The sequence below is a fragment of the Centroberyx affinis genome, unplaced genomic scaffold (assembly GCF_046629955.1).
Source record: "Centroberyx affinis isolate AG114_WGS23_722 - 3 ecotype Tasmania unplaced genomic scaffold, CSIRO-AGI_Caff_v1 ptg002950l_1, whole genome shotgun sequence".
Lineage (NCBI taxonomy): Eukaryota > Metazoa > Chordata > Actinopteri > Beryciformes > Berycidae > Centroberyx > Centroberyx affinis.
In genome coordinates this window covers 45,720-69,489 of record NW_027281065.1, presented here as the reverse complement: position 1 = coordinate 69,489, position 23,770 = coordinate 45,720, and the positions used below count along the sequence as shown (strand labels likewise).

At 43.9% G+C, this 23,770-nt stretch overlaps 2 protein-coding genes across 2 annotated transcripts; both read right to left on the bottom strand.

Annotated features, from left to right (window-relative positions):
* Positions 1–1,643: 1,643 nt before the first annotated feature.
* On the bottom strand, positions 1,644–6,494 carry chrng (cholinergic receptor, nicotinic, gamma). Its single transcript, XM_071536847.1, has 12 exons — positions 6,424–6,494; positions 5,511–5,647; positions 5,331–5,375; positions 4,915–5,039; positions 4,581–4,736; positions 3,882–3,979; positions 3,186–3,386; positions 2,929–3,043; positions 2,642–2,756; positions 2,257–2,521; positions 2,026–2,159; positions 1,644–1,865 (listed from the first exon to the last, which is right to left on the bottom strand). Exons 1-12 carry the CDS (start codon positions 6,485–6,487, stop codon positions 1,644–1,646), a joined length of 1,677 nt encoding a protein of 558 aa, XP_071392948.1. The 5' UTR covers positions 6,488–6,494.
* A 13,953-nt stretch (positions 6,495–20,447) lies between these two features.
* On the bottom strand, positions 20,448–22,240 carry LOC139658693 (COP9 signalosome complex subunit 7b-like). Its single transcript, XM_071536846.1, has 6 exons — positions 22,082–22,240; positions 21,769–21,844; positions 21,592–21,680; positions 21,225–21,427; positions 20,701–20,806; positions 20,448–20,618 (listed from the first exon to the last, which is right to left on the bottom strand). The coding sequence occupies exons 1-6, from the start codon at positions 22,238–22,240 to the stop codon at positions 20,448–20,450; spliced, it is 804 nt and encodes a 267-aa protein (XP_071392947.1).
* Between the last annotated feature and the right edge of the window lie 1,530 nt (positions 22,241–23,770).

Below are 23,770 nucleotides of genomic sequence, written 5' to 3'. Positions count from 1 at the left end.
GTTAAAAAAAAAAAAAAAATCAGTCCTAAGAGTACAAAGTAGTCTTTTTCTATGGAAGGAGGGTTTTAGAATGCTCCTTTTCAGACTTCACTTCTGTTAGGGGAAAACAGCTTTTCCCAGACCACACTGTGTTCCTTGCAGCAGGCTCAGATGTTCCCTGGCACCCATATAAACACCCCCCCCCCCTCCTTAAGACAGAGTGGTCTCATCACAGCTGCCAGCCTGCGACTGCTTTTTATTCACATCACAGCCACTCGCAGTCCCGTCCCACAGTGATTACCTTCTATATGCAGTAGTGTATATTTCACTATCACAGAAGTCTGATTCAGGCAACAAAGATTATCATAGTACCACAGTGTAGCTCTGCTTTATGTCCTGCATATAGACAGTGATTGCTACAAAGAGGTGATGTGCTAAAAGAGTGACTACAACAGGTGTCCAAGTGGCTAGCATCCTCCTAAAGTATTTCACCCTGCTTAAATTCGATATAAAGCAACATAAAGACAAAAAATAGCACAATAGACCATTAAATGTATCTTTCTTACCGTCTGTGGTCCACTTCCAGGCATCTACGGACTGTAGAAAGATAATCTGAAGGAACAAAGTACTGAGAGAAGGAAAGGACCAGGCGAATGTCTATGAGCTGTCATGATCAGGAGGGGTTAAGCACGGCCCTCTTATGTGTTTGTGTGAGTATTCACGTAGTAATGTTTGGCTTTGTGTGTGTGTGTGTGTGTGTGTGTGTGTGTGTGTGTCTGGAGATCTCACTCCCACTCTTCTCCCTGGCTCTGTCTCACCCCCTGACTCCGTTTCCATCCCAACCAGCCGGATCTGCCTTTTGTTGGGGTAGAAAGGCACCACTCAGCCATGTAATTGAAATCCTGCTTCCAGAGGTGGGGGCTGCAGAGTGGGTGTGTGTTTAGGGGATAGTTGGTGGGGTGATGTTCTCCATGTGCCGCTAAGAAGATGTGACACACGCAGTACTGAGAGATTCAGATGTCCGGGATAATCAGCAGTATAATCAACAGAGGAATGTGGAAAATTGTACTTTTATTGATAAAAAGCTGAACATTTGGGACATTAGATTGGCTGTAAAACCTCCTGTTGTTCACTGTTTACATGTGCTATCAATACAATGAAAGGTCTCATTGTAGTGAACAATTAATCAAGGCCGACAGCAAATCAAAATGTATACTTAAAACAAAGACTGAGCTGAATGAGAAGGATGGTAGAACTGAGAGCTCACTAATAACAAGAAGAGCTGCTTATACTTAACATTGTGCTCTTTTTTTGTTATACAGCATTGTTTACAACGACCACATTTTACAACCTCAACAGTCAGATACAGCTGATACCAGTGTGCAGCATTATGGATCAGGCATGCCATCCACACAAGTGTGCAGTGGATCCTTCACCACAATGAACAAGTAAATTTGATGTAACCTTGTGTCGTCCACAGACCCACAGGAGCAAATGACACCCCTGCGTAAATGTAAGATACGCAAATAGTGTACAGTATTTCTGCCATACAGCTGTATCTTCTCCGTTCTGTCCGAGTCCCAGTCATCACTGGGGTTCATCAGGGGAAATCGTCGGATTTCCACTCTGGCTGAAGGGATGAAATCTGGAGATTTCCTCCCGGTTCACCCCAGGAGGTCTGCTCCTATCCCACTCTCAGCTGGATCTGTGAGATTCTCTACCGGAGGCAGGTACTTCCTGGGATCCCCGAGGAAAGGTGTGGAGGGAGGCTGGTTGAAATGGCCCATCAGGAAGATCCCAATAGTGCCGATGAAAAACACCAACGCCATGACAATAAAGCACACTCTGTCAATCACCCGGGCCACCAGGAACCACTCTTCATTCTCCTGGGGTTGAGAAAAAGTTGGAAATCATCAGTGAGGGCCTATTGTATTCTATGCTATCTATTTTTATCTCACTAGAGTTTATATACGCGCATCATTTCGTTTAATGAAACACTGAACTTAACCCTGAGTAGACGAGCAAGAGTATGAATGTGGTACTTACACTCTGGAAGTTGCTCTGCTGTCGTGCGCTCTCGGCAATATGTTTGCAGGAGGCCACACACTGTTTCACCTCTGGAGAAGCCTTTGCCAGACTGGTTCCAAGCTGCTCTGCTGTTCCCGCCTCTAGCCCATCATCTAGGTGCAAAGGTCAACCCCATATTCACATATTCGTAAGGGGAAACATGCTCTGACATACACTTATAGACAAACTCTATTTAATTCAAATACTTACGTAGCTTCTCTAATACGGATTTCATCAATCCGTTTCTCTCTTTGAGTTGGGTAAACATGAGTTCTGAGCGAGCCGTTTTCATCACATATTCCTCCGCCTTGGCGATGAGGCTCATGGAGCTGCGGCGTCTGCAGGGGACCAGGAAGACACCGTTCCTCTCAGGGGTGCGAGTTTCACCGCTGCCTGTTTCTGAGGTGTTGTCATTGTTCGGCGTCCAGGGCCGCATCTGCATCCTCAGCAGCCGAGGCAGGATGTTTAGGAGGATCTGATGGTGACACAGTGTCAAAGGGTAATCCCAATGCCAAATAGATCTGTTTGGACTTCTCAAGAGCTGCTCAATAGAAATTCCATTCAGAACGAGGGTTTGGTCTGGCCACAGACTCACCTTCCGGACTTTGTCTGTCATCTTGTGAGTGTTGGGGGTTCTCAGGGACACGTTGAGAACTATCACACAGTTCATCACTACCATGGTGGTCACTGACATCACGAACATCAAATACCTGCAGACAAAGAAAGCCGTAATGCGCTGGGTTAGATGATAAATCACATCCATTTCAGCACTGTATAGGATCATCCTTGTAATGGAGGCCACAGGTGACGTGTTATATAAGGTAAATGATATTGAGAGACTTTGAACAAGTGAAATGTTAAGACTGATGCATGTGTTCTTACTTTCCAATAAGAGGCACTGCCCTCGATGTCTCAGGAACCTTTTTAGCAATAAGGAAGAGGAACACAGTCTGGCCCAAGAGAGTGGCAATGGACATTGTGCACTTCTGACCACCAGCTGCCGAACCCAAACCACAAAAAAAAAACACATTCAGTTGGGGATGTGAGATTTGTCTTGATGAAAATCTATATCCATGAGATAAAGAGTTGATGAAAGTTTCAATGGCTTATGGAGAGACACAGAGAGGAAAGACCTTCACCTTTGGCAGGTAGGAAGTAGACCAGCAGGCCAAGGGAGGAGAAGAGCACACAGGGAGCAATGATGTTGATGATGTAGAAGAGGGGCTTTCTCTGGATGATGAGGAAGAAGACCACCTCCTGGTAATCCAGCTCATCTCTAGTGTACTGATTGTTGATCACCTTCTTAGCTGGCCTGTGTTTGATGGCCCACTCTCCATTCTCTGACAACATTTATTATGTTTTCATTGCATAAAAACATTTTACTGTGCTTTTTAGAAGATAATTCGATAACCCTTTAAATTACATGCCATTAACTGCAGTAATGACTGGAAATAACTAAGTAATATCCAAATAGAATAGATCTAATAACTAGTTTTCGTATGAGAAAGACACCTCTCTAAGTTTTAAAGTGTGCGGTAGTTCCACTTATCAAATGCAATTACAGATAAAAGAGACTTTTTTAACTTGTATATTACTCTGTAATTAGCAGTGATTCTAATGCTATAACTGGTTATTATATCTATTTTACTTGGATATTATTTCCAGTAATTACTGCGTAATTAATTGCCTGTAATTTAAAGGGTTATCGTTAATTCTAATGATGATTCTATTTACTAAAATTATTTAAGATGTATCAAATGCATCATGCTGGTTATCCATTGTGTGACCAACAGTATTGATTACTCATTAGCCCTGGTTGCAGTCGAGTGCTGTACCTGTGAAAGCCTCTGGGTCAATATCCACCCACTCCAACGTCTGGTTATCCTCCTCTTTGAGAACCAGTTCAATCTCATTGGCACTGTAAGTCTGGGAGCTGTAAACAGGGAGAAGACAATTATCCACAAAACTGTCACCATGACAAATACATCCATTACCTTTTACAAGACAGCGTGGTGAAAAGAGATGTGTGCTGGGAGTATTGTCCCTGGGTTGACCGGACAGGAGAGAGTAGAAAGACTGTGGCATGCATTAAAAAGAACCTGGTTTTTAACATGGGTATATATGAAAAAATGTATAACGTACTCAAAAATCTAAAATTAATGATGGCACTTTTTAAAGAACAGTATGTAACTTAAGTCCGTAGTTAAAACATTTTCACACTGTTACAGCCCGAATCCTTTATATTTGAGAGATATTGAATGGTGAACTTCAGGTAATGCTTTTGTCCCAAAAGTTTATACAGAAGATATTGTTTTGGAATGGAATCCCAAGCAGCAGAGCTTCCTCTCATGTTTCTACTCTCTACTCTGCCCATTCATGAAGGAAATTCAGAATGCTGAACATCTTTGGGGTATCCATGTAATTGAAATTGATGGTTTTAATCTTGGCAGTAAATTTGATCTTGTTTGAAGAAAAAGTGTTCACTGAGCTTTGTCAAGTCATATCAAAGTATCATGACTTGTGCCTCTACCCACCGGAACACCATGGTGCAGTTCTGCCAGTCGAAGGGGAAGTAGTTGACGGTGATGGCACAGGCGCTGCGGTAGATGGCAGGAGGCAGCCAGTACACACAGCCGTCAGAAGACACCAGGGCATTGCAGTAAAGCGCTACCTCAAATTGTCCATCCACACTGCACACAGGACAGATCAGAAGTGAACGGAAAGTTGTTGGCCCATGCAAAAAAAAATGAAAATAAAAAAAACAACATAATTTCTCTGTATTAATCTTATTATTTCTTTGTGCAGCTTTAAGTGGCTTGCTCAATGGCAGAAAAAAAAAAAAAACTTAGTGAAGGTTGACACACTCACTTGTTCTCCAGGATGACGTCGGGCAGCCAGATGCTCTTGGAGGGGACACGCAGCTCGGAGGTGATGTTCCCATACAGAGCTGACCTGGGGGGTTGGTCCCATCTGAGCCTGTAGTCACACCATTGCTACATACAGGAATACTCTGGGTTTGCCTTTGTTGGCCGTGTCTTGCTAATATACTGTGCTGTGGTATATCAGTTGTGACCATTTCTGCTTCAGTACATGCATTTACATTACACTGCTATTTTAGGCATTTAGCAGACACTTTTATCCAGAGTGACTTATAATAAATACAGCAGTATATACGTTTAAAATCATCTATCATCAGCATCGCAAAGCAGCCAAAAACAGAACGTTAAATGAGAAAACCTTGGGGCCAAGGCAGTAGATCGAGCATATATTGTGTGTTGGGTTACCATTTCTATCCAGACGCTGGTTGTCAGGGCCTCCTCCTTTTCATTCTGAGGACAGATGTGTATCTATTATTATTTTTATTTATTTGGAAAGAATCTTCTCTCACAGGCCCACCCACTGGCTCAATCCAAAAACACCAGACAGACAGACAGACAGACAGACAGACACCAAACTTCACCCACCAGGGAGATGAGGTTGGTGAGGGTCATCTTGATGTAGACCTGAGTGATGTCACCGCTCCGCTCCATGGGCCGAACGTTCTTGTTGTACCCCTTCATTAGGTCCTTGAAAAGGTCCCCTTCAAGGTTGACTGCTGATGCTGCAGGCAAACAATATAGGACAGAGGGAGAAATATGAAAGACAAACAGGACTGATGGGAACAAATCAAGCATACCTTAAATATTCCCTCAAATAACACATTTCAATTATAATCCCAGTTCCATTTCCAATAGAAACCCTGTACATACGTACAAATCAGGACATAAATAGAGAAGACATTTTCCTATTCTTCTTATGTAAATATTTTCCTTTTGGTGGAGCAAGAAAAAAAGAGTAAGAACTGTTGCAGGCAAAACAAAAGACTAATTGAAGACAAGCTGGCTACTTGTCTAAGTGGCCTGTAGGCTTGGCAAACGTACCGGCCACAAACAAAATTTGCCAACATTTGACTGGTGACTAGTGTTACATTGATTTCAAGCCCATGTACTGGACGTCACGGCAAACACATGGCTCGATGGTTCATTTCAGGTAGACAGAATATGACACTGTATTACAGTTGGTCAGGCAGATGTACAACTCATTAACAAGGGATTGTAAAACTCATTGTTCAACAAATCTCACACCTACAGTACAGCACAGCACATTAAGTCTGATTAGGCGACTCTTTTAAAATCCTGCCAAATAATGTAGTCTAATTCAATAACAGTACAATGAGGACAAAGCCATAATCTTTGCTTTTTCACCGGTCAGTTATTCATCACTGAACATGCTGGTTTGGTGAGCCATGTTGAAGTCATACTGAAAATCCCCTAAATATCAAGATACTGTAACTTTCCTCCCAAACACAGCCGCGGATGGAAAAGAAAGCATTCCTACCTGTGGTAGATATCATAATAAACATCAAGAGGAGTGTCAGAGAGAGCGGAGATCCTGAATCCATCTGTGTGTCTGTTTGCGCTGCGCTGCCTGAGACAAAGCTATGACAAGTAATCTGATTTACATGAATACAACTTGTTTGGGGTTGCTGGCACTTGGCCTGTGAGTGCGTACGTGTGTGTGTTTCCAAGCAGAAGTATGGGAGTCAGGGTTTGGGCTGTAGGGAGGGTTGAGGTTTAGAGGAATGGCTGGGTGGGAAGGGGGGGGTTAGTGATGATTGTTAGGGTTAGGGTTAGGTCCAAGAGTGTATTTCTAGTACTGCATAGTCAGCTGTCACAACAACACAACGCACGCACGCACACACACGCACACACTGGAGAACATGAGATGCACAGTTTGGGCATTGTACTCAGTACATGGCTGCCCTCCAGCGTTAGGGCACACCAGCAAAAGACATACTGTATAGTAGTTCTATTCAGGCTGTAGGCTATTGTTATTCAAGCATCCTAAGTATGTCATGAACAAAACAAAATCCCTCATGGAACTTAACAGGGCAAACTTAGCACGACTGTACACATATAAACAGCCAGTTAGCAGGTTTTTCCATCAGACGGGCCTCGTTCCAAAGCTAATTGTGTTCTCTGTTATAGATAGGATCACAGGCAGAAAGATTAGATGAGGATGAGGGGGAAGACAGCCACAACAGGGAGTGTGTCTGGAAGAGAGAGAGAGAAAAAACACAGTACAGTAAATGGAGGGGACAGGTGACAAGACTTTTACAGCACACACTCTGATGACTGACCAGGCTCTGTGGAGATTGGGTGATATTGTTCTCTCGTTTATGGCTTGAAAGTAGTGGGGGGGCGACACTTGTCACAAATACTTCATGTTCCTGCCAGTGCTGGGCTCATTTCCCACACACACAACCAGTCAGACGCAGGAATGTAGTTGATGTGTTGAAACAAACGTATGTGTGTCTGTGTGTGTGTGTGTGTGTGTGTGTGTGTGTTTATTCAGCTGTCACACTCATATCCCTGGATATCCCTCTTTCAGGGCATGAGTTGGGCAATAAAAAACATTTTCTCCAGAGATTAGTGGGCAGATTCCGGTCCTGAACTTTTGACTGAGCTCCTTCAAGCTGCTCGTCACAACATTCAAACGGTGACAAGGAACTGGACGAAAGTTGCCAGTCAAGACGAGGACTGGTTACGATTCTAAAGTAATACTTCCGGTAGAGCCAAAGCGAGCAACAGTTGTCTGCATATGCAACGCTCTGACTCATGACAGACGGACATTCATGCAACAAGAGGCTCTAAAGGTCACCCCAGTCCGGGGTCCAATTACAATTCTCCATCCAGGAATAAGGAGAGAGGATGGAGAGGTGGGGGGCATCGGTAGCCACAGCACAGCTGCTGTGTTGATGGGAAAGCTTACTCCTAAGGCGTCAGGGCTGAGGTCAATCTGGGGTCATGCGGGGGACCATTCAGCATCGAAACTTGTCTAGAGAGAGTAAGCTGGGGTCTGGGCCGACCTGCTGATCCCTCCTCTGCTGTAGATCAGCAGCTAAATACCGCAGGATTAGCAGCATTACTGTCAGCTAATTTGAGTATCTCATATCAAAAGTTTAACTTGGAAATACGTCAAATGTATAATTTTTTGCTACGACATTCAATACCACAAGTGAACAACTGATATAATTAATTACAATTTTATTCATTTTTTTTTACAAAAATACAAAGCGTTTTTTCTATACAAATAAATATTGTAAGAATAAAGATAACATGGATAATATATACAGTCTGTGTGCTTCACAAGAGGCTCAACCTTTGCAAAAGACATTATGACATTATGAAATAACTTATCATTTTTGTACAGACTCATAAGTTAGAAAAGGCTGTGTCTAACACCAGCCAGATAAAACAAGCTGTGGCTCGATAGGTGGTCAATAGTTGGCTTGATACATTCATGGTTGTGTGTTCATTTAGAGCCAAAGTGAGGCTCTCAGACGGGGTGAAATGTTTCGAAATAATGCTTTTCACAGGCGAGGGCGGAGGAATCAAAGTTTGTGTGTGTGCGTCTCCCCAGCCAGAAAATAGTCCCAAGGGTATTCTGGTGCTTTCCAATCATCTCTTTCATTACAGAGTCTTTGCTCCATCATCTCTCATTTGACTCATCATGTCTTTCGTGTGTTTTCGCTTGGCGTTAGGATAAAGTTATGTCTTGAGTGCATCCAGTGCCAAAGCAATGACCCTCGGCATACTGCGGTAGAAAGACTCGTTCTCCAGGCCCACCAGACTGTAGAAGGTCAAAGGTCGCCCTCCCACTACCACTCTGACCCGTGCCTCGTAAAGACCTCGATCATTCTTGGAGCTCAGATCAACTAACACCTGAACCAAAGAGAGAAACAAAGAGGCAGGGAGAGAGAAGAGAGAGAGAGAGAGGAATAATACAAAAGTTACAAAATGATTCAACTGTCACCTTCCTTTCTGTGAATGCACATATTCCTCTTTCAACCTCTCCATCTTCACCTCTTCAAGGATTATTTACCTCTTGGAAGCTCATGCGTAGGTTCTTGGTTGGGATGCCCAGGACCCAGCGGTAAGAGTCTCTGACTTGGCTGACATGCTGGGAGGACTCTCTCACTCCGGGACAAACTAGAGGAACAGATGTGCTCCATTAAGAAATACCATTTTCCCATGACCAAACATTACATGGATTATTTTGCAAAAATATTTACTGTCAAAACTAAGTGTAATACATACTTTTCCCACTGGCGCCGGGTAGCTGCCTCTTGCGAAGAAGGCTCCTGTGTTTCCTGTGGAGGTTTAAGGGCTGGACAGGAAGTGCAGCGTGTCTGGGGTCGGCGGTTGTTGCTATGTGGTCGCCCTCAACGACTGGCTGGATGACAGTTGTGGACCGGACTGGGAGCGGGAACGGTGGGGATGTTGATTCTGTTACAACTCCATTCTCAAGAAAAGTAGGATCCTCTGATGTGACAAGACGTGTTACATCAGACAATGTTTCACTCATTTGTGTCGAGTCTCCTGTCAGAATTCCATCTCGTGTCCTGAGTTTCTGAATTTCACCCATCAGGACTGTCAGAAGCGACCCAGACCCCTGGGATTCCTGGGAGGAGGCGGGGTTGGTGTGCATTAGTGTTCCAGCGAATGCAGTAGGAAAAGTGGGAATGCTGGGAGACTCCTCCTGGAGGTAGGCTGTGTCCAGGTGCAGGATGGGAGGAGCAGCTTTGGAACCCAGTTTGGAGCGCAGAGCTGAAATGACAGATTGGTACTCTCCCTCCAGCCGCTGCACTGAGGATTCCTCTGTCTGGAGATGAAAATAGAGATGGAAATGTAAAAATACAGTCAGATATCAAGGCTGGAGTCTAATAAATTGACATCAAAAGAGGGAGAAGCACTCTCTGTCTAAATGAGAGAACAAATCAAGAAAAAAATGTGTATAACAAAGACACCAAGGCCTGCAGCCTTAAAGGAACATAATCACCATTATAAATTAAACGTATCCTTTTATGCTGATGGGGTTATTAACTAATTAATGCATTAATTAGCAAATTTTTCTGTCAAAATACTTGTTGTCACATAACACACGGGTGGTGTTAACATGAACTGAATCTTTAAGCGTTAAGTGTTAAGGAGTTATAGTAGTTTCAAGAAAATCAGTTTTTCCTAATTAATATGTAAAGTAATGCAGCCACTTGCTCCAAAATCTAATCAGATCATCTACTCTATAGGGGGAACCTGTGGTGTAAGTGTGAAGTTTCTATCATGTATTGTTCTTGAGTTAATGTGTTAACAAGAATGTGTCAGACAGACACACACACACACACACACACACACACACACACAGACCCCACCATGACGACATAATGACGACATCCCTTGCATAAAAAGGACCCACTCTCTCTCTTACACTGTCATATATCATCAATCTGTGATGTTCAGTGCATTCCAGGAGTTATTTTGTGATGATCTGTTGTGATTTACTTGAGTTATATGTGTAGGTGGAGGTAGCAACACCGATAGCGATAGCATAGGAAGAGCAAGAGAGCAAGATCGTTTTTCCAGTCAAGAAAAAGTGAGTCCCGCCACTTATTCAAAATGCAACATGTCTTGCGGCTGCATTGCATTATGGTAAAAATCTGCATCTCTGCCACTTCTACAATAGATTTCTCCCTGCATGATTGTAACATCAGAGCAAAATGGTGAGTCTGGAAAGAAGTCCTTGCTCTTCAATTCTGAGGGGCTGACACCAAAACCTTATTATTTACCATTGATGTTTTATATAACATCAACGGTAAATAACGTAATAATGTTTTTCTGCTATCAAACTCCATTGCAGCTGTGTTAGAATTAACTTGACATCACATCACATCATCATCCATTTGGCCAGTTATTCACATGAATAAGAAAAATACACCACAAACAACTAGATGGGCCCATAACTGAAAGGTACATTGCCAATAGCTGTTTATCTAAAGTGTTAAAGTGTTTTAGAGTGGATTTTCCTTTTTTAGTTTACTAATTACTGTATGAAACACAGACGTTCCTATACAAATGTTGTCTTCTTTCACCCTGCCCTTAACCTACCTGCAGGAATAAGTTGTCCTCCTGTCTTAGTGGTGTGGAGGAGATTGCTGCTGATGTGTCAGTGTGTTTATCTAGGTCCTCAGCCAGGCTTCTCAGGTATTTCTCCCAGTCGTCCACCAAGGGGCCAACCTCTCTGAACAAGGCTGGGGGAACTGGAGGAGGTCCCTGCTCTTCTGGCAGCACAGCACCGACTAGCTGTTCTGCAAGGAATAATACACCTGTTACAACATATGTCCTACAATACAATCAACACAATCATTTCTGAGTATACCAATTCATCTAGCAAAGAATGTTGGACTGCATAACATTGCAGCAGGTGTATTTTGTTTGCTTAGGTCGCTTTATATTTTTTTTGCTTTATATGTAGAGTTTTTCAAGCTTGGACAGGAGATTGTATGTCAATAGTGTACCTGCGGTCTGCGCAAGACCCTGGCCCAGGCCCAAGTCCCTCCTCTCTCTGGTGTGAGTGAAAGCTGTGCTGTAGATGTGCTCCACCAGCTGAGGCAGAGTCTGGGTGAAGAAAGTCAAGTCCACCTTGTCCCTGATGTAGTCTTCTGCCCTCTGCAGCAGGTCCAACAGGGTCTGCAGGAACGAACGCAACTCTAGATGGCAGAGAGCGAGCGACAGGTTAGACACCGCTGCGTTACACATCACAGCATCATTTCATCATTTTACTCCATATGAGTCAAGCTGTACATTTGAAAAAAAACATATTACATAATGGTACTCACGGCATTTCTTGAAGCGGGTGAGGCACTTGTCTTCGGCCATGCGGCTACAGGCGCTGGCTGTCTGCCCGGGGGGGCAGGTCAGGGAGTAGAAGCGACAGAGAGAGCTGAACTCTGACCTCTGCTCCTCCTCAGACAGCTCTGTGGTCTTCAGGAGCTCTGGACACGTTGGCTCACGGCTCCCAAATGACTCTATGAAGGACAACCACAGATGACATTGATGATTTTAATTCAAATGTTGGAATTTTTTTTCTTTGCCTCATAATAAATGTACATAACCAGTCAATAATGTATGCAATATTCACTAATTGTAAGTCAATGATAATCCTCTGCACAAAACTCTGTAAACTCTGTTTAACTCACTCTGTATCTCAGCCTGAATCCAGTCGGAGAATGCAGAGACCCGTGTGTAGACTCCTGGCTTGCCCTTCTCACCACAGCCATCTCCCCAGGAAGTAATGCCATGGAGTTGGAACCGACCTGATATTCGGTCCTGGTAGATCAGTGGGCCTCCAGAATCGCCCTACAGAAGACACAGAAAAAAAATGTAAAAGCTGGTATCATTTTGGAAAACGGGTGCTGAAAGTCACAGATTCTGTATCTCACCACAGTTTATCTCTAAATCCTATGAGATGCTGAAGTGATGCTAAATAGAGAGTGTTCAAACACAAATTTCTCTGAAAGGAGCAAAGCGTAGGTGTTACTGTTTTCAAACATTTGAAAACAGTGTCACCTACTCTCACCAAATGATGGATAGCAAGTAATTCAAAACAACTACCTTTTCAAGGACAGTAGGTAATTTAAGTATATTTAAGATATATTGAATGATGCATGTCAGGTAATTTCTTTATCTAAAATGGCTAACGAAACACTAGTCTTCAACTCAAGTCAGACTTCAGTTGTTTTACCCACCTGACAGGAGTCTATGCCTCCAGAGAGATAGCCGGCACACAGCATGGTGTTGGTGACCAGCTCTTTGCCGAGGGCGCTCTTACAAGTGCTCTGGGGCAGCAGGGGCACCTTGGCCTCCATCACCACGTCAGCAGACGGGCCGTCTGTAGAGAAGATACACAGGAATACACTATGGTTAAAGTAATTTGCAGTGATGAGTGAGGAGCATACTTGGAGAAATGGTGATTTCTCTGATAAAACTGGATGAACCGAAAATAAGATTGATCCCGGGGATGGGTCATTGCAGTAGCAAAGAACAGACAGTTAGAATCAAATCAATTTAGAATAGTAAAGATTAAAGATACATGTCTTCATCCTGCCAATACAAGATTCCTGCTGGCTTCAAAGGATTCTTGCGAATATGTTGACTATCAACAGATTTAAAAATGTACATGTTTGCAGCTTACAGATTTACAAACTTACAGTCCTGTGCAGGAGCATATATTTCTCTCAAGAAGGGAACAAACAAAAAACCACTCATAGCAGCATTCACGCTTGCTAGCAGATAAGCCCATGAACAGTGAAAGTACATGTCATATAATATGTGCTATTCCCCTCACCTTCATAGAGGGACCCCCAGCCTGCCACCAGACATGGGCTGCCAGTGGGAGGCTCCATGCCGGAGGGGAGACACACAGGGGTGACGTGGTCAGACAGGACCACCGGGGAAGTCAACTCTACCAAGGCTATGTCGTTGTTAAATGTCTTTGGGTTGAACTGCAGAGAGAGGAGAGGGTTTAAATGATAAGGTGATTGATGGATTAATTGATTGATTGATTGGTGTAGTTGTTTGGTTGGTTGACTGGGGGACAGTGGTGGAGGAGCCAATAATAACTACATATGCACACATAGCATGTTATGTTACCTTAGGATGAGGGATGACGCGGTTGACTTTGAGAACCTGCTCGCCAGGGTCGGTCTTGGTGATGTCAAACTCCCCCACCACGGCCGTCCAGTAGCTCTCGCTACGGCTTCTGCAGAGGACAGAAAAATAACAGAGCGGGAGAGAGAAGGAGGGAGAGATACAGTTATCTCTAATGATGCAGTGACAAATTATACAAATCGCTGACCTTATTACAGTTACAAAAACCATTGCTACACACACGCACACTCACCCAGCGAAGCAATGAGCAGCAGTGACCACCCAGGAGCTGTCGACCAGCACCCCTCCACACATCAGGCCACCATCTAGCTGCAGGTTGACCAGCCAGGGCCAGCTGCCAAGAGGAGCAGGGGAGCCCCCCACAATCCTGGAGCGAGGCTGCGTGATGTTTTGCACGGTGGACAACCTCTGACCACACACTGCTGCTGGGGCAGAGGGACATGGGTGGTCAGGAAATGCAGTAAATTCCACTTTTCTTAGATTGATTACAAAAGCCGTGTAAATAAGCAGATGACAATTTTAGCTTCATGCCTCGCTACTGATTTTCATCCTAGTGTTGATTCTTCATTCTTGTGATATGCATGAATGTTTGTCCGTGAACACCTGTATCCCCTCACCTTGTGCACGCGTCAGCGTAGCGGGCTCCAGGTTCTGCATGGTGTTAAGAAGGCTGCACTGGAGGACGCGGGCGCTGCAACTCTCGCCCATGATCCTGATGCAGCTCTCCTTGTCCAATTCGCCTGGCGGGCAGCGATGCTGGTAGAACGCACAGGCCTGGCTCAGAGCCCAGCTCCGCTCCGCCTCGTCCTGAAGCTTCTGGACCTTAGTGATGACATCACACCTGGGCTCTGACAAGGCACTGGCAGGAGAGGCTGTTGGGCGAGAGGGAGAGATCTGGGAGTTATATATATAGACAGGCTAAGAAAGCATTCACTGGTAATACCGGTAACGGTGAAGAGAGAGGGCAAGAGAGCGGAGAAGAATCTTTCACTTACAGCAGGAACCGGACTGCTGTCCACAGTCCTGAAACAGACAGGGAACGCAGCCCTTGCAGCTGGCCTCGGCGCGACTCCTCTCAGATGAGGCGCGCTCAAGAGCGGACAGAGCGCTGGTCAGAGCCGCCTCCAGAACCACAGTGCCGCGATCAGACAGAGCTGCAGGAGAGGAGAGGACAGGACGAGGGAGAAGAGAAATAAGTAGACACAGAGATGTCAGAAATGGATAAAGAGGTGAGAGAAACAGAAAGGAGAGAAAAGAAAGAGATAGAAAAGTCTGTGAGTACTGTAACCCTGCAAAGCACCAGTGATGACTATTCAAAAGGACATAATGTTGATCCATACATGTTCAGAGGTTTGCTGAATTCTGACAAAGTTATAAGGCTTTCTGAAGGTAAAATTTGGCAACAGGTCAATGGGAAGGACATCTAGGTCATTACATAGAAGATAGTCATGGTCTGTGGGAACAGTCTATGTGTGTATGTGAGTGTTTGTATGAACTGGTACAGCTTTCTGGTGTGTGTGTGAGTAGCCCCCTTTTTCTCATGCTGCTCTTTGAGCTCATTGGCAGCGTGTTAGGGGAGCTAGCTCACGCTCAGCGCCCTGGTGAGGCTTCTACAGACACACTTCAATGGGACCGCCGACCCTGCAGCCCCCCTCTGTGCCGCGCCACATCACAGGATAGGCCGCTAACAACAACAATGCTGATTGAAGACTTAATTAGAAGGCCAGGGCTGAGTGGGCAGAGGCTGGCGGGCAGGGACAGGCCCTAGGGACACAGGCTGGCAGCCCCGGGGCGGCTGGGACCCCGAGTCCCTTGTTCTAAACACTCCAAACACACACCGCCATCACCACCGCCAGTATGAAGGCTCCGCTGTACTCAGCACTTCAACCAGAGAAGGCCAGAGGTCCCTCATCACTGTGCCGCTACCGCAGGATTAGACTCGTTACTTTACAGCAGCTCTCTGATAAGCTTTCCTCGGAAAGTACAAAGATGTAACCGGCACAATGTAGGCTAGAGAAGACGAAAACAGGATAGCCCAACATTTCTGATCTTTGCTCTTATGAAAACAGTCTATGAAGAGTAATGGTGAAGTGCATTGGTCATGGGATGATTTTTGGTAAGACATCGTATTGCATCATTGGCTACATGGGGACACACACCTGTTGCTCTTCAGTAGAACGCTAGAGGAAATACTGATCCGAGCCTGCCGCCTGTCATCCTACATAACATGTAATCCAACTGAAAATACACAGCATTTGTGAATGTGTCATATTAACATTTTCCTGCTGTTTTACCCAAAATGCAGTTAAATGTATGCTACTCTCCACAGTTAAGTTGGTAGTGTGGGTGCTCTGATCTGGACCACTGGTTTAGTATGACCAGATGTTTTTTCTCCTCAACACCTTGAGAAATATTCACTCTAAACCTGAAGCATCACAACATTGCTACTTTACATCACTACTTTACGGGGTTCTCGCTATGATACTTTAAATAAAAAGAGAAACATTTGACTTTCAGGAAATTTGAAACGTAGTTCCAATGCAATTACTATGAGTTTCCCCAAATTATTTTCAATTACACTCAGTTCCACCCCTGAGGGCGTCTACAACGTTCGTGCTTAAGGCGCTGTGATTAGTACTGTGGTCAACAGTCTCAACAGAAACTGCAAAAATTAAGAAAAACAAAACACTAAGTCCTGAAAAAAAACGTCTTATTGCAGCGCTGTTACCTTTGAGTGCGCTCTGTGGCATCCTGTACACCTCTCTCCCAGTCGGGGCTCCCAGGAGGCAGTCCAGCCCCATCAGCAGCAGCGATACCAGCAGCATGGTGTCAGAGCATCAGACCTCCACTCCTCCGTGGCAACAAGCAGACAGGCAGGAGAAGCACGGGATGACCGAAGAGGATGCAGAGCTGCTGGAGCTGAGGCTAGCCGGTGGTGCGCTCACTGTGTCCAGGTCCTATTGTCTGGCGGTCGCTAACTGTCTCCCTCCTCCTGACTCTCTGGGCTCTCTCCCACACTGTGGTGCAGGGCATCTGTCTGTAAGTTTACTTAGAGGAACAATAGGTGCCTGGAGTGGTCCCTGGTATATATAGAGTCCCCAGGGGAACACCACCAGTGAGAGGGAGGGGGAGAAGATAGGAAAGAGAGAGAGAGAGAGGGAGAGAGGGAGGGAGAGATGCTCCCATGGCCAATACACAAACAGATGAATTCATTAAGACTGTGACAGCAAATCGGGCGCAACTTGCCAAGGCTGGATATTACAAAGAGGTTTGGTTCTATGAAAGGAGACAGAGGGAGGGAGAGAGAGAGAGAGATAGAGATAGAGAGAGGGAGGGGGAATGGGGAGGGTGGAGTGATTGGCTGGGCGGCAAGGAAGGGGGTGTTGTTTGAATTAATTAATATGAGAGGAAGAGGGAGAAAGTTGTGCAGTTAAGGGTATGGGCTGATGTGACATTGGAGTAGAGGAATGCAGAGCGAGAGAGACGGTCAACGCAAGTCTAAATGAAAGAGTCACAGCATGAGCAGAGAGAGCTGGAGATGGAGAGATAGGTTGAGTGAGAGAGAGAGAGAGAGAGAGAGAGCGATGGGGGAGGGACGGTGACAGGGAGCGATGGGGGAGGGACGGCGTGTGAGAGAGCAAGGGAGAGGGAGAGAGAAGCGTCTGCCATTCTCCATGCCCCTCAAAGAGGGCATTGTCCCCGGCGTCTCTCTGAGGATGCCCACATCAAAGCCGTCCCCCGGGCATCACTTGGCCGCCGCCTCCATTGATCACTTACAGTCCTTTATCCCCCCCATTAAAATATTGTCAGTTCACATCACTTTTGTCTTTCTCAGCTGAACTCCCGCTTTTGTTACATAAAGATACAGTAAAAGAGTGTTTATGATCACAATGTGTTTTTAGAAGTCCAGAAGTGGTCATTCATTCAACAGATTTAAAGTTTTCATCTTAAGCGCTTGCATTTATTAACTTTTCGTATATGTCCAGTCACTGCACCTGCTCAAGCACAATAAATGCAGAATAGTCTTTTTTTCCTGAGACATACTGTTTTGACTTCCTATGGGACTCATACTTCTAGCATTTTTATAGAGCCTAAATTGAAAATGCCACAGGCAAATCTCTTGCTGACAAACGATGCATATTATCACACAGATTGATGTGTTAGATGTCTCTGAGGCCTTAAATCTGGAAAATGTCAGGATTTCAGCCTCTATCTGGTTTTGTAGTTTGTCAACATTAAGACATTTAAAGCTCACAGGGTAACATTCTGTAAGCTGCATTTTCTCTTTTCATGAAATAGACAGACCAGGTGAATCCAGGTGAATGCTATGATCCCTTATTGATTTCATTGATTAAATCCACTTCATTCATGAAGCAGAGAAGAAGTGGAAGAGACAGAATAAAGGATTTTTAAGCCTCAAGTCCACTGAAACATGGCTGTGCAATTGGAGGTGCCATTCGATACTGAAGGTTGTTCTAACATATTATACATTCAGTGTGTTGAACAAAAGCAATAGAGTGGCTAACAACTTGGATCCCACTTCTATTTGTGTGAATGTTTCACATCAGTAACGAAAGAAAGCTATGAATCTAATTCAAAATTCTCTATGCAATGCACTAATATGATTCAGTGCATATTAATATTGCAGGCATTAGGTGGTAGAAAAGTCTGCAGACGTGAAAGTGATTCAGATATAGAATTGATACAAACACAATGTTCTGTACATCCGCAGGCAGTGGAGAGAGACTTGGTCACACTCTGCACACAGAAAAAAGTCTGTGCCGCCCGGTAACCCAAAGGAGGAACACAAATTGGAGTCATCTTTGAGCCAACTAACTGGCTGAAGGATAAAAAGACCAGCGGCCGAATCTAGCGGAGCATTATCAAAGAGAGCCGGCCACCGCTGCCACAAGCCAATGCTGACAGCAGAGTTCACACTGCCAACAACATACGTGTGAGAGAGTGTGTGACTGTGTGTTTATGTTTCAGTGAAAGTTTGTGCAGCCAACTCTGCTAAATTCAAATGGCCGAGCTTTGATGTTGGAAAATTACAAGTGGCCTTATGTGCGTGAGGATGAGAAACAAAAATAGGCTTCAGAGAGAGCGAGAGACAGAAGAAAGTAGACAGGGAGAGAGGGTGTGAGTTGGGGTAGATAGAAGAGATAGAAAATTACATTTCTTCCTTTTCAAACTGTTGATTTCAGACTTTCCTGTGTGTGTGTGTGTGTATGAGTATTTGTTGTGTGTGTTGCGCCCCAGCCCCCTCCATGCACCCGTGCGGCACAATGGCCCTGAGATCTGAGAGCAGGCTCAGGCAGAGCGGAGCGGGAACGGCATGGGACAAACGGGCGGCACTCTTTCATTCCTTCCCTCCCTTCATCCATCTGCCTTTGATGTCCTTTGATTAATCTGCCTTCTGCTCACTCTTCATCTATCCACCGGGCATAGAGCACTGTACCCTCCCTCTCTTTATTCCTCCGCCTGCCTGTCTCTGTCTCTACAACTCCACTGGGGATGTTCTATCTCATCTACTCTTTCCAGTGATGGATACAAACAATCATATATGTGACGGGTGTCTGTGATGTCAAAGCATAGTGACTAAATGAGATTTTGATCCTCAATTCAAGAAGAAGCGGGCGATTTCCCTCCGTATGTGGGAGGACTTAAACTACGAGACTGGCTGTGGAGAGCTGACATGGCATGAAGGCCAATAACACATAATGAGTGGGTCATACCCTGGGTTTATTTTGTTCTTTAGGGCCAACAGACTCCCCTGAATGTAGATTACTTAACTGTCTAGAGTCTGGCCTAAATTTTTTGTGAGCCCATGAAATGGATATTTGTCTTACTGTCTGTCAAGATATGGCTATACAGTACCAGATTGCTTACGGAGGATGTGTCTATATGCAACATGGCCTGGTAAATTTTTCACAGCCCATGTGAGAAGTATGTTTGGGTTTGACACAGCAGTGGTTGCAGTGGTCAGGCTGCAGAGATGCGAGCAATTACACAATAATCTGTTGGTCCGTCTACAAGTGATATATCTTTACCCCAGGGTGGACAGACTCCTCACTGGGGGGCTGCATGAGTAGGTTACATAAAGTAACCGCACAATGCTCAACACAAAATCACACCACAATGAGAACCTTAACAACAATCGTGTTGAATAACACCCAGGTATTGTGTTCAATTATGAAACCATTTCTCCCATTGTCTCAGCCAGAAAACAATTGAAATCTAGGTCAGTGGGGTACGCAAGGGAGAAGGGGTTCCCAACATTTCAGCACAGACAGACACTTGAACCCCCTGACAATAGTCAAGCAGAAACAGCTCGTCTGCACAGGCCTGTATTGGGTCATTGTTAGACATGTTGTTAATTAGATCTATTAGGACCTCAACGATCACATTAACTACCATTAAATGCACAACCATCAAATGTTCAATAATGCAATATAAAATTTACCTAAATGTCATAATAATGATGGGTTGGATGATGATTTTATGAGTAAAAAAAAAAAAAAAAAAGATTGCCCAGACATAAATCCTTTAAAATTAAAATTCATAGACCCTTTTGAGATTAGAAAAATTTAATATTTTTTAAAATTCATAGACCCTTTTGAGATTAGAAAAATGTAATATTGTTATTGAATAACTGGCAACTGGCAAAAAACGTCTATTAACAGTGACATAAAGAAACAAATGTTAGCTTATATTATTAGATGAAAGAGTTTAGGTTCTATTCATGAATCACCATTAATGAACTTGGAGGAATTATGCAAAACAAGAAGGCCCTCTGTGTCCCGGGCCCAGCCTCAACATGGGGCGGGGCATTGGCCCAGACTGATGCCTTGATGGTCACTGATTCTGAGAGGCTGGGCTCTTGAACACTTTGAGGGGCGAAAGCCTGCGCTCAACCCTCTGGTTAGGGTTGGCAACAGCTCCTTCCTCCTCTCGCTCCCCCAGGGAGCCCAGGTCCTCGCTTGATGTAGTGGGGCTGACCAGCAGCTGCCGGCGGATGTTCCTTACCTGAGGGGAGAGAGGTCAGGCGCAAATACTCACTCGACAAAGCCTTCTTTGTGTCTGCATCAGCCTGTCTCCCTCTTCTCACCTCAGTCTCAGTCTGCTGTAGAGCTTCTAAGCGGGCCTCTCTGATCGCATTCGCTCTGCCCACCTGCTGCTGTATGGTGGCTAAGACAGTCTCACACTCACTGCACCTGTCCCCAGTGGGCAGAAATAGAATGAGCTGAACACAACTGAAGCAAATCAAACCATTTATTTGTTATATGCCAAAGTAGGGCTGCAAACTAATCATGCATAATCATACAGTATATTGCTCTTTTAGTTTCCACAACTAGAATCCTGGTTCATTGGCAATACTGAAACATTTCATTTAGAGTGTCTGCAGTGGTTGGAAATAGTCAAGATGTTGACATGTGATGCCAAAAGTGCAGTATAAGAACTTTGTTCCTCAAATCATCAATACTAAGAATTGTGATTAAGTAATTAGGATCAGAATATTGAGCAAAATAACCAGGATGATCATTATATTTATTAAAGTCATAATAAAAATAAAAATAAATACAGGAAAAACTTTGAACAATGAATTAAGTCAAACTACAAAAGCCTGCTCACCACTGTGTGAGTCTGTTAGTGATCCTGCTGGTTCCCTCCGATGGGATGTCTCTGCTAATACAGAAGTCCACCTCCAGGTGTTGCTTGCACTGGTCCAGCTTCCCTCGAATCACGTCTACATACACCGCCTGAATCAACAGGTCCTCCAGCTGCCGAATACTGACAAGTCCCAAGTCCTTCATCAGGACAGAGTACGGGATAACCTGGGGAATGATGATGGATGGCGGATGGGTAGGTCAGACAGAATCAACACTAGAGTAGGTAGAATAATAGATAAAGTGTGGAAATAATGAACAAAATTAAAGTTCTACAATAATTATAATTTGTGTTGATTAGTACTGTGATAATTACATGATTGTAATTCTACCTGCATATTCGCAGCCAAGGTGACAATAGACAGGTGCCTCAGCTTGTTTTTCTGGATGTCATTCAAAGGGGGAAGAGTGTCTTTTAAAGCTGCAAACAACAGCAACATACATGTAACGCTTACCCTCCATTAGAGGAAACTGCAGACTCTGAGCAGAAAGCAAATTAGTCACTGCACCTTGGTAGTGATGGTATGTGCCATAGGCAAAAATGTTTAGCAGTTGAAAATAGCCCCTGTTTGGACCACCAGACAGCTGAAGCGGGGAGAAAAGGAGAAACAAGATGAAGTACACAGCCCAGTCCACTATTATTGAGAAGCTACAGCTGACTTGAAAACGCTGACATCTGGTGTCACAATCCTAAAATTACATTCATTAACACTGCACTCAAGTATTGTTGGGAATAACTGTCTTCTGCTGTGACTGTACTCAGGACAGAAGTGGCATGTAAGAAGCATATACTTAATCTATGTGTATGTATGTGTGCACTACCTGTTGAACGCAGGGAAGTTCAAGAAATTCCCCAAAGGCATACACTCCAGGAGCCCCCAACACTTGGTTGATGAGGCTGATCAGATCTGATCCTTTGGCTCCTTGAGCAAGTTGCATGATCTGCTCAAGCTGGCTGCTTTGCTTCTGCTCCCCAGCCATCTGGGATGAACAAAGACACTAACATTGTACTGCCAAACGTCACCTTGACTTAATAAACTGTAACTGTTTGTAGTTTTGATTAGGGCTTCTTTTATACTAGCTGTAGCTAAAGTCAGCTGAGAACATTTTAAGTCTTGGCACAGAAGTTGCTGGCTACAAATAACAAGTATTGACTAAATATCCCCACAGAGTGAAGAATATCTTAATTTCACTAACGTTACGGCATTCACTAGAGATTAGCACAACAAAGGAAGTATGACTTTTAGATTATGTATACTCATGTAGGTTATGTAGGTCTAACTATGTATGCTTTCCTCCCCTTCCCAGCTAGCTAAAGTTACAGTGTAACGTTAAATGCTTGTGCAATACTAACACATTACACTAAATCATACCAACAACAAAAATCTATTCAGATGCAGTTCCTTAAGAGCAAATATTATCAAATGAGGGCCTGTAGTTGAATGTGTATCTATTTAAGAAAGTTTAGGAAACCTCCGTGTCCCAAGACAAACAAACAAAATGCATGTTTAACTGCTAACGTTTAAGCAGACACTTTAGCTAAATTATGCTAGCTAACCTAGCTAGCTCACCTGAGTTAGCCACAGCCAGAGAGTTATTAGCTAAATTAACATTAGTTTACAAAAGCTTTACTATTACTAACACTAACGTGACTTTCATACTCACTAGTCTTTGTTATATGTGACTTGATATTTCTTTTCAACTGATGCCAGCTGACTGATTAATGTCAATCAGAGCCAACTTCAAACATTCACATGCCGAAAAGAGTATTTTCTTGTGGTTGTAAAGGGACCAATCTGATAAACGTGGACAACTTGAACCTGTGATGACATCTGGACTCTATCGAGATTAAACTGGAAAAGATGGTAACTGTTACAGTGAGAGCCACAGAGATTTTCAGTGGAGGCTACCTTTTGCTTGCTGCTTACTGCTTCTACTATTCTAAAAATATAAAAATATATTATTTTTTTTATTTTATTATTATTATTATTATTATTATTATTATTTTTTTTTTTTTTTACAAAAAACAACAACTACAAAAACAGTTAGGCCTACTTTAAACACTTGAATTGCAGACTAATTTGTTAAGGAATAGCATTTATGAATTCTAAACTATAACCTCATATAAGACAGTTGGAAAAGATTGGCCACATGGAGGCAGCATGGGATACAGACTGGGAAGACACTGACCAAAACTGACATGAACCTGTGTGTGCAAGCTGGTGCAAGCTCAAGATCTATAGCCTACAAAACATCAAAACACACTGTAGAGTGCCTCCCATCTCAAACATCAAAAAGGGGTTATTTCACTATTCTGACACTCACCGCCCTCTCTCTCTCTCTCTCTCTCTCTCTCTCTCTCTCTCTCTCTCTCTCAACATTGATGTTGAATGTTCCTTTCATCCTATTGCTCAATAAAATCAAAGTAGTAAGAATACATCCACTGAGAAAAAAGTTAACTTTTGTGCCATTTCTCATCTAAGGAAACGTAGGAAAATGAATCAGGGGATG